The sequence below is a fragment of the Heptranchias perlo genome, chromosome 35 (genome assembly GCF_035084215.1).
Source record: "Heptranchias perlo isolate sHepPer1 chromosome 35, sHepPer1.hap1, whole genome shotgun sequence".
Lineage (NCBI taxonomy): Eukaryota > Metazoa > Chordata > Chondrichthyes > Hexanchiformes > Hexanchidae > Heptranchias > Heptranchias perlo.
In genome coordinates, this window is record NC_090359.1 from 22,775,211 (window position 1) to 22,788,787 (window position 13,577).

At 45.9% G+C, this 13,577-nt stretch overlaps 1 protein-coding gene across 10 annotated transcripts in view; it reads right to left on the reverse strand.

Annotated features, from left to right (window-relative positions):
• LOC137302441 (uncharacterized) overlaps positions 1-13,577 on the reverse strand; it is a 59,730-nt gene continuing 46,153 nt past the window's right edge. For 8 of the 10 annotated variants that reach the window (XM_067972108.1, XM_067972107.1, XM_067972105.1 and 5 more), the window contains 7 exons: positions 12,678-12,801; positions 10,277-10,392; positions 8,745-8,868; positions 7,543-7,688; positions 5,788-5,902; positions 4,809-4,972; positions 1-2,139 (listed from right to left, as the gene is read on the reverse strand). In XM_067972108.1, the coding sequence (XP_067828209.1) occupies positions 2,069-2,139; positions 4,809-4,972; positions 5,788-5,902; positions 7,543-7,688; positions 8,745-8,868; positions 10,277-10,392; positions 12,678-12,801 (860 nt within the window). In that variant the 3' untranslated portion in view covers positions 1-2,068. Of the gene's footprint in view, positions 2,140-4,808; positions 4,973-5,787; positions 5,903-7,542; positions 7,689-8,744; positions 8,869-10,276; positions 10,393-12,677; positions 12,802-13,577 lie in introns of those variants that run through there. The other 2 variants (XM_067972110.1, XM_067972111.1) reach the window with 2 other exon arrangements.

Sequence of the window (13,577 nt, forward strand, 5' to 3'; positions counted from 1 at the left end):
TTTTTGTTCATTAACAGATTTTAATAAGTCATGGTTGTATTTCAGTAATCCGGACAACACTTTGTCAAGACAGATATATAAAAATACATTTACATTTGTTTCCTATTAAAATGCTGTTTGCTTCAATGATGCTTGCACTCTTTAATTCCAAGTCTCTTACACGCTGAACACAGGGGGATAGGTGAAAACAAATGATGTTACAATGCGTTTCAGTGGAGCTGAAGGTTAACTGGGTATACAGCTTTAAACATACCCGGGGAAAGGTAAGGGATTCTTGACAGATTCCAAGACTGTATTCACTTCAGATAAAATAAAACCGTGTTATGAAATAAAAGAACTGTTCAATAATTAGACTCCACTTCAGTTTCTAACCAGTTTTGAAAGTTGCGTTGTCACCCTGCCCACTGCCTCTCCCCTCACAAAGCACTGCCTCCTTGCTGAATACTGTTCCCTCTGATACTTTCCCAGATGGCCATTTTCTGTGCTTGAGCCTAGGTGACAAGTGGGGGAGGGACATTATAGCCAAACTCGATCCTGACCGCACTGGACAGTGTCCAGGGGGGAGAACCCGTGCTCATTCTCTTCCCCCAAGGGTTACCACTACCAGGAATAATGTACTTCTTGTTCTGTGACGGTAGGTAGGGGCAGCTCACTGAACTCACTGTATGGGCATTTTACAAGGGCCCTTATGCTGTTGGTTCAGGTAGTGGAACTCTTTCCACCCCCACCCCGAGGCTGGGGGTCAATTGAAAATTTCAAAACTGAGCTGGTTAGATTTTTATTAGGCAAGGGTATTAAGAGTTATGGAACCGAGGCGGCTGGTTGGAGTTAAGATACAGATCTAATTGAATGGGGGAAGAGGCTCGAGGGGCTTAATGGCCTCCCCCTGTCCCTCTGTTTATCACCAGAGGTTCTCAGTGAGCTATGCTGATAATACTCCCAGTGTCAGCAGAAAACTGGTTGTGCAGATTTTCAGTTCTCTCAGCAGGTCCTGCTGACTTTATTCTCTCCAGCTGCCAGACCGTCAAATTTTGTATTTCCCACTATTCCTTTTCTCTTGTTTTGTAAATCAGACACCAGCACAGGAATAAAAAAAAATATCAGGAACTGCTGGGGAAAAAAAAATCGCAGATCAGCCAGGACCCCGACAGGGAAAGGTGGGTTAAATGTTCTGTGTGGGGTTGTGATTTCCCAACCTGCGTTCCTCGCGAGCCCCACTTCCCGTGCAGAAAGTCACCCCTTTTATCTCCAGGCCAATACTCAAAAACTGTACAAGGTAAAATGAGTTTAAAAAAGAAAGAGAATTCTGGGGATCAGCCCCACAGAATGTCTGCCCGCGAGACCGGGCGGGGGGGCCGCGAGGGGGGAAAAAGGAGGGTAAGGTTTATCGTCAATGGAAAACCCAACCGTTACTGAAACACACAGGCTAAATTCACCTGCAGTGTGCGATCAAATCTCTTGCTTGTAACAAACTCTTGCAAGGAGAGCAGCACATCTAAAAAAAAGGTCACACCGTTATAAATGGAATTCTTTTGCGTCTCTTTGTTAAGGCAAATCTACATAGATATGCACCGTAACTCTTTTTGTTTTAAATATTAAAAAAAAAGGGTGCACGTGACTGGCACAAGCTAGCAATGCACCAGGGTGAAAGTACATGTGCTCTTGCACAATGGCTTGCCCTGTCTCCAATGAAGATCTCCCCATACAAGCCCCAGCCCTCAGTTGACACTGCCAAATGCAGATCTGGTGCTCCGTGGCGTTCCCTCGGGGTCAGTTTAAGAAACAGTGTTAGTAGAAGCCCGAGAGCAGGAGGGCACTCGAGACCATGAAACAGTAAGCAGCAAATTTGGGATACACACAATCTTAAAACAAAAAAAAAAAATCTAAAAATAAATTACCACCAGTTACAGAGGAATTATCTCAGTTTACATCTTAATTTAAAATAAAAGATGGGGATGGCTGGGCCACGAGGGAAGAGCAAAGATTCTGGCTCTCAAACAGCATGATACAAAAGACACAAAACTGGGACCATACAAATATAATTTGAGTATTTGATTTTGGAAGCAGATCAAACACTTAACTTCCTCTTCGCTTTCTTCCTTTTCTCGTGGGGCTTGGTCCTGCTTGATTCAGGCACACCTGAAATAAAACAAGGGAGAGGGAGCAAAAGTGTAAGTAACTGTGTTCAAAATAATTTCTGAAAGTACTGGATGAACAAAAATTTCCTCCAATTAAATACCGCAAAGTCTGAAGCCATTGTCTTTGGTCCCCGCCGCAAACTCCGTTCCCTAGCTCCCGACTCCATCCCTCTCCCTGGCCACTGTCTGAGGCTGAACCAGACCGTTTGCAACCTCGGCATCCTATTTGACCCTGGGATGAGCTTCCGACCACATTCCTGCTCCATCACCAAGGCCGTCTACTTCCACCTCCGTAACATCACCCATCGCCAGCCTCAGCTCATCTGCTGCTGAAACCCTCATCCATGCCTTTGCTGCCTCCAGACTGGACTATTTCAATGCTCTCCTGGCCGCCCTCCCATCTTCCACCCTCCATGAACTTGAGCTCATCCAAAACTCTGCTGCCCTTCTCCTAACTCGCACCAAGGCCCATTCTCCCATCACTCCTGTGCTCGCTGACCGACATTGGCTCCCGGATTGGGAACAGCTTGATTTTATAATTCTCATTCTTGTTTTCAAATCCCTCCATGGCCTCACCCCTCCCTATCACTGTTACCTCCTCCAGCCCTACGACCCTCAGATCTCTGCGCTCCTCCAATTCTTGCCCCTTGCGCATCCCCGACCATTGGTGGCCGTGCCTTCAGCTGCCTACACCCTAAGCTCTGGAATTCCCTCCCTAAACCTCACCGCCTCTCTACCTCTCTCTCCACCTGTAAGACACTCCTTAAAACCTACCTCTTTGACCAAGCTTTTGGTCACCTGTCCTAATGCCTCCTTACGTGACTCGGTGCGAAATTTTGTTTGATAATCGCTCCTGCGAAGCGCCTTGATGTTTTACTATGTTAAAGGCGCTATATAAATGCAAGCTGTTGTAGTAGTACAATCGAGTGGCTTGCTAGGCCACTTCAGAGGGCACTAATGGTCAACCATGTCCTGAAGCCCCATAAAAGCCAGCCTGGGTAGGTGTGGGACTGAAGCCTCACACAGACCAGACCGGGTAAGGACGGCAGGTTCCCTTCCCCGAAGGACATTGGTGATCCAGTTTTTTTTAAAAAAACGACAATCCGGCAGCTTTCAAAGCGATGCCCACAAATTACCAGATTTACTGAATTCAATTTACAACTTGCCCTGGTGAGATTGGAACTCCCGACCTCTGGGTTACTGGTCTAATACCATAACCACTATACCACCGTGCCTGAATTCTGCTTTACTTATATCCCTGCTTTCACCCCTCCTGCCTTCGACCACATGCAGGGTCTTCTCAACAACAGTAAGAGGACAAAATATCTTTCTAAAAAAAAACACTCAAACAAAAGTATGTGTTTGCGCTCTGTGGGGAGGGAGGGAATGACAACAAATCCGTTTTCTTTTTTTTTCCCTGCTAAAACTCACCTCTCAGGTAGACATATATCTAAAAAAAATCACATGGCACTATTCAAAGAACAGAGGAGTTCTCCCAGTGTCCTGGCCATTATTTATCCTTCAACCATCACCACTAAAATAACCATTATCTGGTTGTTTATCTCATTGCTATTAACGAGACCTGTGCTTAAATTGGCTGCCGTGTTTGCCTACATTACAAGTGACTACACTTGCGTGTGTGTGCCCGTTTGTCATAGGATTTTTCTATCTTGCCATGCATGTGGTTGAATAGCTCGCCAATACTCACTGTGAAGAACGGGTACTTGGGTGAGGTACTGGAGGGCCGCTGGCCTTCACAAAAACCGTACCACTGTGAGAGTAGGAATCTTCAGGAGAGGAGAGTAAACTGGCAATTCCCCATAAATAGGTTTAAAAAAAAACTAGAGCAAGTCCATCAGCATACGAGAGAGATTATTGGACTGTAAAACCTGAAAATTCCGGACACCTTATGGACTGGCATCAGGTGTCCTTACCTTCAAAATGGTCATAGCACGTACTGTAAAAATTTTCAGTGGAACGGGGAGTTCTTTACCCCGCATTCCTAGCTGCAGAGAAACTGCTCTATCCCTGGGATAGAGCCGTGCAGGCATTCAATCCCGGAGATAGGGACGTTTCTCTGCCGCTGTGGATGCTGGGTAAAGGAGCTCCCCATTCCACAAAAGACGTTTCTTTCGTAAAACCCGCTGCCGCCTCGCGCTGACCTCACGAGAATTCGGGGACAGAGAGGATGCAAGCTGCAAGGGGAAGTGCCAGTGATCCCGACCCAATCAAAGTTCCAGATACAGCGGCTTTGCAAGACGCTGTGTCCCGCATTTTAAGTTGTAAAAAGGGGGCCTGGTGCATTGACGGCTGTCCGTGGTTCATAATTTGAGAGCGTCCGTGGTTTCAGAGTGTGCCTCTTTTATATTTTACCGTGTAACTTATTTTGGTCTCTGAGCAGGTGTCTGTTTTCTTGCAGGAGTTCGTTTTTTTTGGAGTGTCTGTTTGTATAGGTTTAAACTGCAGATCCTTAGTCAGAAATGGAAACTAGAAGATAAGCCAGCTCCTAAAATAGGGCTGAACAATACAAAGGGGGAGGGGGGAGGCAAATGGAAAACTGCTGACTGCCGTCACACCTAAACCGCTAATCACCTCTTCATATATAATCCCCAGCGCAACAATCCTTTACATTCACAGTTATACAGCTCATCTCTCTGGGTTGGTTCCTACCATTCGTATCTAAATCACATGAGGGTTTCTCACTGGCCTCTTCCTGTCTCTTTATGCAATTGGCAAAATAAATCTTCACTTTCCGGCCGTCTATTTCTACATCCTGCATCTCCGCCCTCGTCTTTACAGCTTCTTCTCTTGTCTCAAAGTCAACAAAGGCAAACCTAGAAAATAAACAGGCCAACAAGTCAACCCTTCACCAGCGCACCCTGCATTGCAAAGACATGGAAAGTACTTTAGGAAAGGAGAGTGATGCTGGTACAGTGACAGTTAATTAAATAACAAGGAAAAGGATATTATAAATGTGTCAAATCAGGCATTCAAGTTACTAGTAAATTGCCAATCTTATCCATGGTTGGTTGACATAATATGAGGTTTTGTATAATATACAAGATGGCGTCAGAGTTGGGAAGACACTTCAGAAACTCCTCCACAGAGCACATCTAGTGGCCAGAGCCTCCAACTACACCGTGACAGCTGACATAACATCAAATGGGAAATACTGATGTCAGAATTTACAATGGTAAATGCGGACAGAAAAATGTGACAAAAATTCATGACAAGTAGTAAGGTTTGCGGACAGGAAGTGCATACTCTACGAAAGATTTTCAATCGTACACATGGATTTGCCTCTCGTGCTTTTTCAGCTCAAACGCTCGGATGCAGCACCAAGCATACTGGCAGCCTTCCAGTGCCCCATACACGTGGCCATTCTTCACATGCGAGCAGAAAAAGCGAGTGTCAGTAGACTATTCAACTATGTGCCGAGCCACAACCTGTCGTAACTTAACTTCCACACACACACACAAACATTAACAGAGCCGACTGGTTAGTGATCAGGAGTTGGAGACCCCGATTGATTGCTCCCCTCGCCAGCCCTGCGTAAACAACTGTGATATGGAATTTTATTTCACCAATGGATACAGAGGCAATTAAGGAGCTCTACATCAGGCCAACAGATTAGGTCAGGAGTCCTCACCTTTTGCCTTTGCCCGTGGGTAACCTGGCAGTTACTGCGCCTTTGAAGGTTGATTTCAACGTGGTGACCGTTGTTTTACTTGACAGGCCCCATATAAACAGGGAGCGGATGGGGACTGAAACGAGGGAAAATAAGTCAGCAAAAACCTTCAAATACTTTGCTCTCGTTTCCAGCAAACCTGGATGAAGGGCCATCGCCCAAAGTGCAGGTCAGCATCATAAGCTGGAAAGGGGAGGAGAGAAGACACTGTAAATGAAGTAGGAATGGTTAGTTAGGCAATGCCAAGCTTGGATTTTAAAACTGCAGATTGTAGGAAGAATGGAAGATTGAGGGAGGAGGAGGAGTTCTATAGTTTTGAGGTCTTGAGAAAGAGTGAATTAGAGTATCAGACAGTGCGATCATTTCAACACAGTGAGAAGAGCATGATGTATGGTGTATCTTGAGCTTAGGAGGAACCAGAGGAGCATTAACCACAGTATCAATATGAGGAAGAGAGAAAAAAGGCTGGAGGCTAGAGGTGAGAGGAGGATCACCTACTCAAGACAGGTTTTGTTGTATCCTATCTAGCAGTTTGACAGAAGAGGCTCTCCAGATACGAGAACACTAAACTGTTGGTACGAAACTGGCCGCTATCTCCAGGTCTAGACAGAAATGCCACTGATGGAGGAAGCCATGTTGTAGTACATTTCCCTACATTACAACAGTGACTAGACTTCAAATGTACGTCATTGACTGCAAAGCACTTTGGCACACCTGGAGGCCGTGAAAGGCGCTATATAAATGCAAGTCTTTCTTTCTTCTTGCATCAGTGCACCATCGAGCAGAACCGTAATTTTGTGCATATCAAAATGAGTCAGTGCTGGGAAATGGAGCACTTTCCATTACATGCACCAAAGCATCAAACATTCCCCAGTCAGGCATGGCAAGGGTTAGTCACCCAAGTAAAGCTCCCTCTACACTGCCCCATCAAACACTCCCAGGGCAGGTACAGCACGGGTTAGTCACCCAAGTAAAGCTTCCTCTACACTGCCCCAAACACTCCCAGGGCAGGTACAGCACGGGTTAGATACAGAGTAAAGCTCCCTCTACACTGTCCCGTCAAACACTCCCAGGGCAGGTACAGCATGGGTTAGATATAGAGTAAAGCTCCCTCTACACTGTCCCATCAAACACTCCCAGGGCAGGTACAGCACGGGTTAGATACAGAGTAAAGCTTCCTCTACACTGTCCCATCAAACACTCCCGGAGCAGGTACCGTATGGGTTAGATGCTCTACCCCAACCTCATAAGAGTGCCCACTACTAGACCAGTGTGGCATTCTTGCATCTCCCACGCCATCCTGTGGCCTCCGAGCAAGATTGCAATTAGTGCTAAATTAAGAGCAGTTCGTGATGTGAGCTCATTCCAACTAGGAAAAGGACTGAGAATGTCCCAAATTCATCTCCGTAGGAGTCTTGCAGGCAGCAGAGAAAGACAATGTTCATCCATTGGTCTGGGCTCGATTTGAACCCAGGCCCCAGGAGGAGACAGGCCTGTGCAACCTAGACTTTAAAAGCCAAACGAAATATTGAGTTTACTGGCAGATCAGATGCCAGCATCGGTAGCCAGGGCAACGAGCTTCCACATGTCAGCAATCACACAGGGATGCTGCAATTTCTAGACGGCTTGAATGCAGGCGTTTGAATCACCTATAATCAGTGCCTGAGCCTTGCACACGATTACAATGAGAGGCCGAGTGATCCCGTCAGTACATACCATCACTGTCTGATTTGGATTTCGGGTTTTCCTTCCTTTCTTCTATAGAATCTATTCGAATTGCCTGCCCCGGAACCCCAATGTCTCTGAATTTCTTCAGGGCAACCTTGGCTTGTTTTGCTGTCCTGAATTCTATGTAGGCAATTCTGTAATATTAAAAATTAAATATTAGACAAGGCAGCAAGAGAAGCACAAAATACACAAGACAGTTTTACATCTGATCCATTTAGAACTCCGCTCTTTCTCCTTCACACCTAGGGTTTCAAATTCTCTGGCAACACGTTCTTGTAAAATTCCTTCCTGTAGCGTTTTTACACAGTCACCAACCAAAGGGCTCGACAACTGCACTAAACAGCAAGCAGAGGAACTGTACGCCAAAGGGAAGCCACAAGAGCATCAGCAGCTCTGCGAGGATCCAAAGGCAGCGGCAAACCAAACTGGGGGATTATAGCAGGTACCCTGTGAGCAAACACTGCGCCGGCTGATCCTGGGCTGCCCCTCACCCCTATCCTCGCACCACAGCAGACCAGAAATGGAACCCAAGACCTTCTGGTCTGCAGGGCTCAATTGCACATTACTGAGACGTCAGGGGAACTTCCTCCTCCTCCACGCCCCGCACCCCACCCTCCCAATCCCTTTTAAGCTTGATTGAACATCAGGACAGAAACAAATATCCTTGAGTCATCTAAAACTCTGTTGCCCGTATCTTAACTCGCACCAAGGCTCGTTCACTCATCACCCCTAACCTGCATTGGCTCCCGGTCCAGCAACGCCTCAATTTTAAAATTCTCATCCTTGTTTTCAAATCCCTCCATGACCTCACCTCCTCCCTATCTCTGTAATCTCCTCCAGCCCGACAACCCTCCGAGATCTCTGCGCTCCTCCAATTCTGGCCTCTTGCGCATCCCCGATTTTCATGGCTCAACCATTGGCGGCCGTGCCTTCAGCTGCCTGGGATCTAAGCTCTGGAATTCCCTCCCTAAACCTCTCTGCCTCTCTCTCCTCCTTTACGACACTCCTTAAAATCTACCTTTTTGACCAGGCTTTTGGTCACCTGCCCTAATATCTCCTTACGTGGCTCAGTGTCAAATTTTGTTTGATAATCGCTCCTGTGAAGCGCCTTGGGACGTTTTACTACATTAAAGCGCTATATAAATGCAAGTTTTTGTTGTTGTTGATAATGAATCAACTGTTTTACTCACCCTTCTGATTGGTTGTCCTTTTGTTTAGATACTTGGACATCCTCAGCATCATTAAATATAGATTTTAGATATTTCTTACTCAATGGGCAAGAGAGGTTTTTCACCATAAGAATCTTCCTTTTCCCTGCAGAAACAATATAGTTTGTTAAGTATTTTGGGGGCTGAGTTTTGTACTCGAGGCAATTGATGCGGAGTGGAAAATGTATGTAACATTACTGCCCAGTGTCGGTATCAAGCACTCCCTGGTCGGGTACAGCACAGGATAAACGCAGAGTAAAGCTCCCTCGACACTGTCTTGTCAAAAAGGATGTTACTCAATTGGTACTGAATTGTTAGTTCTGTGTATTGGAATTGTGCCCATTACATCAATGGTGCTCCACTCTCCTTTGACATTGGGACCCTTACAAGGGAGGGGGAATAAAGAGAGAGAGTACAAAAGAGGGGAGAAGGAGATGAAGGAAGAGGGGGCGAAAAACCCAGGTAACAGAGATGCAAGTCCAGTGTGCTAAATCACTGCACCAATCTTCCTTTTATATTGGTCAGCAGCATTGATGGTGGTGTGCGTTAGAACTTCAACACAGTGAGAGAGCTAGGATATATAGTCTAGGTTTCTGCTCCAGAAGACCATGCAATCACCCCCACTGGAACGTGGATGGGTGCTGGATGGGAATGGGATCAGACTGGGCTTGGATGTGCTTCATGGTGAATAGCTTGCTGACACCATTTAGGTTCACACATTCTGCAGACCTGCATCCGCAGAATCGTATCGTAGCAAAAGTGAGCCACTTTAGGAGAGGAGGGGCTGAGAGGCAACTGATGAGCCTGCTTAGCCACTAACAATTCTTACAATAAGCACCGTACCCAGTTCTAGTCGTTGAGACACAAGGGAGACATTCAGGCGCTGGACGCAGTGCAGAGAAGAGCCACAAAGGCTGATCCTCAGTGTCAAAGGTCTGCGTTATGAGGAAAGACTGGAGAAACCTGGGCCTTTCAGCATGGGAAGGAAACCTCAGAGATGATCTTACATGAGATAATTAAGGGACTGGATAAAGTAAATCCGAAATATGACTTTAAATTAAATTGCAGGAGGAATAGGACAAGGATACATGGGTTCAAACTAATAAAAGATAAATTTAGCACTGATGTCAGGAAGCTCTTCACATAGAGTGATACACTCATGGAATGGCCTCCCAGATAGGAGGCCAAAACCCTGCAATCTTTTAAGCAACAACTGGTTGCTGCGGGGTTGGGGGGGCGCTGGTGGTGCAGGATCTTTCTGGACGGATGAATTAAGATGGGCCGAATGGCTGTCCTCATCCATAATTATCTTGTGAACTACACATTTATTATCAGACAGAGGAACAGGAGGAGGCCATTCAGCCCCTCGAGCCTGTTCCGCCATTCAACGAGATCATGGCTGATCTGTATCCTAACTCCATCCACCCGCCTTGGCTCCATATCCCTTAAAACCTTTGGCTTGCAAAAAAACTATTGATCTCAGATTTAAAATGCTTAATTGAGATAGGACATACCTTTGCTCCTTTGACGTGCGTGCTTCAGTTGAATTAGCTTTCCTTTGCATTCTATTTCACTTTTCCTTAATGCATTCTCTGCTGCTTCCGCTGTTTCAAATGCAACATAGGCAAACCTGACAAAAAAAAGAAAATGATGTGCACATTTAGCTTTTGAGTAAAATATCGGTGGAGCCTCCAGGTCATTGCTCATAGTATGTACAGACGTCGCACTGTTAAATTAAGACAACGTAACGCACAATGGAAATTCTGGTGCTAAGATGGATGGGTGCGTAACTGCTGCGTCCCTTTAAAGCCACAAGGTCGGACTGCGGCAACCTCCTGTGGTCAATTACAGGGTAATTGCTCTTGGAGCAAATTTCCTTTTTGTTCTCAAGATGTACATGATGCTGGCAAAGCAGCATTTATTGCCCATCCCCCAGAGAAGGTGGCAGTGGGCTTTCCTGAACAGCGATTTTACAACGGAGTGGTTTGCTGGACCACTTCAGAGGGCATGAGGAGTCAACCATGTACTGTGGGAGTGGAGTCACATGTAGGCCAGACCTGGTAGGAGGCGGCAGGTTCCCTTTGCTCAATATTAGTGAAGCGGTTGAGTTTTTATGATAATCCAGTAGCTCTCATTTTGTATGTGTGTGTGTGTGTGTGTGTGTGTGTGTGTGTCACACACACAGAGTTGCTGGTCCAGCACCATGACACAAATATCTGTATGTGTGACAAAGCATGTCACCGCAAGGATGACTGTACCACCTCAATTAATGCTGGGAGTACGGTCTGGGCGAGTTGCACGTCCCTTGGGTTGACGTCTTCATAGTGAGCCAAGACAGTGGGTGTTGGTCAGCCATTTGACTGTTACAACTGTGTACCATTCCTGTCCTCAACAACAACTTGGATTTAAATAGTGCCTTCAGCATAGTGAAACGTCCCAAGGCGTTATAAAGGAGCATTTTCAAACAAAATTTGACACCGAGCCACATAAGGAGATATTAGGACAGGTGACCAAAAGCTTGGTCAAAGAGGTAGGTTTTAAGGAGCGTCTTAAAGGAGGAGAGAGGCGGAGAGGTTTAGGGAGGGAATTCCAAACCTTGGAACCTAGGCAGCTGAAGGCACGGCCGCCAATAGTGGAGTGATTAAAATCGGGGATCCACAAAAGGTCAGAATTGGATCTTCTCGCAGGATAGCGATCAGGAACTGGAATGCTGGCCGAGTCCTAGGGGCAGTGTGGTAATCTATAGAGATCAGCTAACTCAGCAGGGACTGGTTGGCAGCAAACCACTTGGGTTCATTATAAGGGCAGATATATTGGCCTTGGAGCGGGTGCAGCGCAGATTCACCAGAATGATACCAGGGCTAAAAAGGTTAAATTATGAGGACTGGTTGTATAGACTAGGCGTGTATTCCCTTGAGTATAGAAGATTAAGGGGTGATCTAATTAAGGTGTTTAAGATGATTGACGGATTTGATAGGGTAGACAGAAACTATTTCCTCTGGTGGGAGAGTCCAGAACGAGGGGACATAACCTTAAAATTAGAGCTGGCCGTTCAGGGGTGATGTCAGGAAGCATTTCTTTGCACAAAGGGGAGTGGAAATCTGGAACTCTTTCCCCCAAAAAGCTGTTGATACTGGGGGTCAATTGAAAATTTCAAAATGAGATTAATAATATTTTTGTTAGGAAAGGATATTAAGGGTTATGGAACTAAGGTGGGTAGATGGAGTTAAGATACAGATGCAGGAACAGGAGTAGGCCATTCAGCCCCTTGAGCCTGCTCCGCCATTCAATTGGATCACGGCTGATCTGCACACCTCAACTCCATTTACCTGCCATAGCTCCGCATTCATTACCTAACAAAAATCTATCAATCTCAAGACTTGAAAGGTCCAATGGACCCCCAGCATCCACAGTTTTTTTTTTGGGGTGGGGGGGGGGGGGAGGAAAGAGAGAGAATTCCAGATTTCTACTCTCCTTTGAGAAGAAGTGCTTCCTGATTTCTCTCCTAAATGGCCTGGTTCTAATTTTAAAATTATGTCCTCTCGTACTCAATCCTTTTCAACAGACTTCCACAAAGCCCAGGAAATATCTCAAAAAGATTAAAGGTCTCCATTTAATATGGTGCTGCCCCCTGCTCTAACTCCCTCCGAGTGTGGTTTATCAGTGGGAAGTGTGCCTGTGGCGTAGGCACCTATCATAGAATCACACCGCACAGAAGGAGGCCATTCAGCCAGTCGTGCCTGTGGCGGCTCTCTGCAAGAGCTATCGAATTAGTCCCACTTACCCCCCCACCCCGCTCTTTCACCATTTTTCTTCTTTTAAGTATTTATCCAATTCCCTTTTGAAAGTTATTACTGAATCTGCTTCCACCGACCTTTCAGGCAGAGCATTCCAGATCACTCGCAGAGTAAGTACCTTTTGCTGATTTTCTGACGGTCCTGTATCCAAACACCAGCAACTTTCTCAAATAAGTTTTTAAGGTCCTTGACACAGACTTCACTTGGAAGGCTTTTCACATAGAGTGTCCTGGGGTCACCTTCTGCAATGCAAACAGACTTGTAAAGCTGCAAACCACTTCAATTTGCTTGAATATCTGTATTCTTCAGTCTGCTCCGATTCATTTCTAGATTTATTTTCTTCTCCCACCCCCGTTTCCCTTTAGCAGTGCACACAACTTGCATTTATATAGCGCCTTTAACATAGTAAAACGTCCCCAAGGCACTTCAGAGGAGTGTAATCAGACAACATTTAACACCGAGCCACATAAGGAGATATTAGGACAGGTGACCAAAAGCTTGGTCAAAGAGGTAGGTTTCAAGGAGCGTCTTGAAGGAGGATAGAGAGGCGGAGGGGTTTAGGGAGGGAAATTCCAGAGTTTAGGGCCTCAGTAGCTGAAGGCAAAGCCGCCAATAGTGCAGCGATTAAAATCGGGGATGCGCAAGAGGCCAGAATTGGAGGAGCGCAGAGATCTCGGAGGGTTGTAGGGCTAGAGAAGGTTACAGAGATAGGGACCAGTCAGGAAGAGGTAACCAGCTCCCACTCAGTCAGGATCATTATACCCTATATTTGCAAGTAGTCCAGTGTTCCAAGCCACCTTCTGCTTCATTGATATTTTCCATAACCCAACAGTTGCATTCCACAGTGCAATAAAAGGAAAATACTTGCATTTATACAATATCTTATCACACTGGCAAATTTTAAGGTGCTTCTTACAACTAATTACTTTTAAAATGCTGCAACCTATTTCTTCTGGTGGGGGGAAATCCAGAACAAGGGGGCATAATCTTAAAATTAGAGCCAGGCTATTCAGGAGTG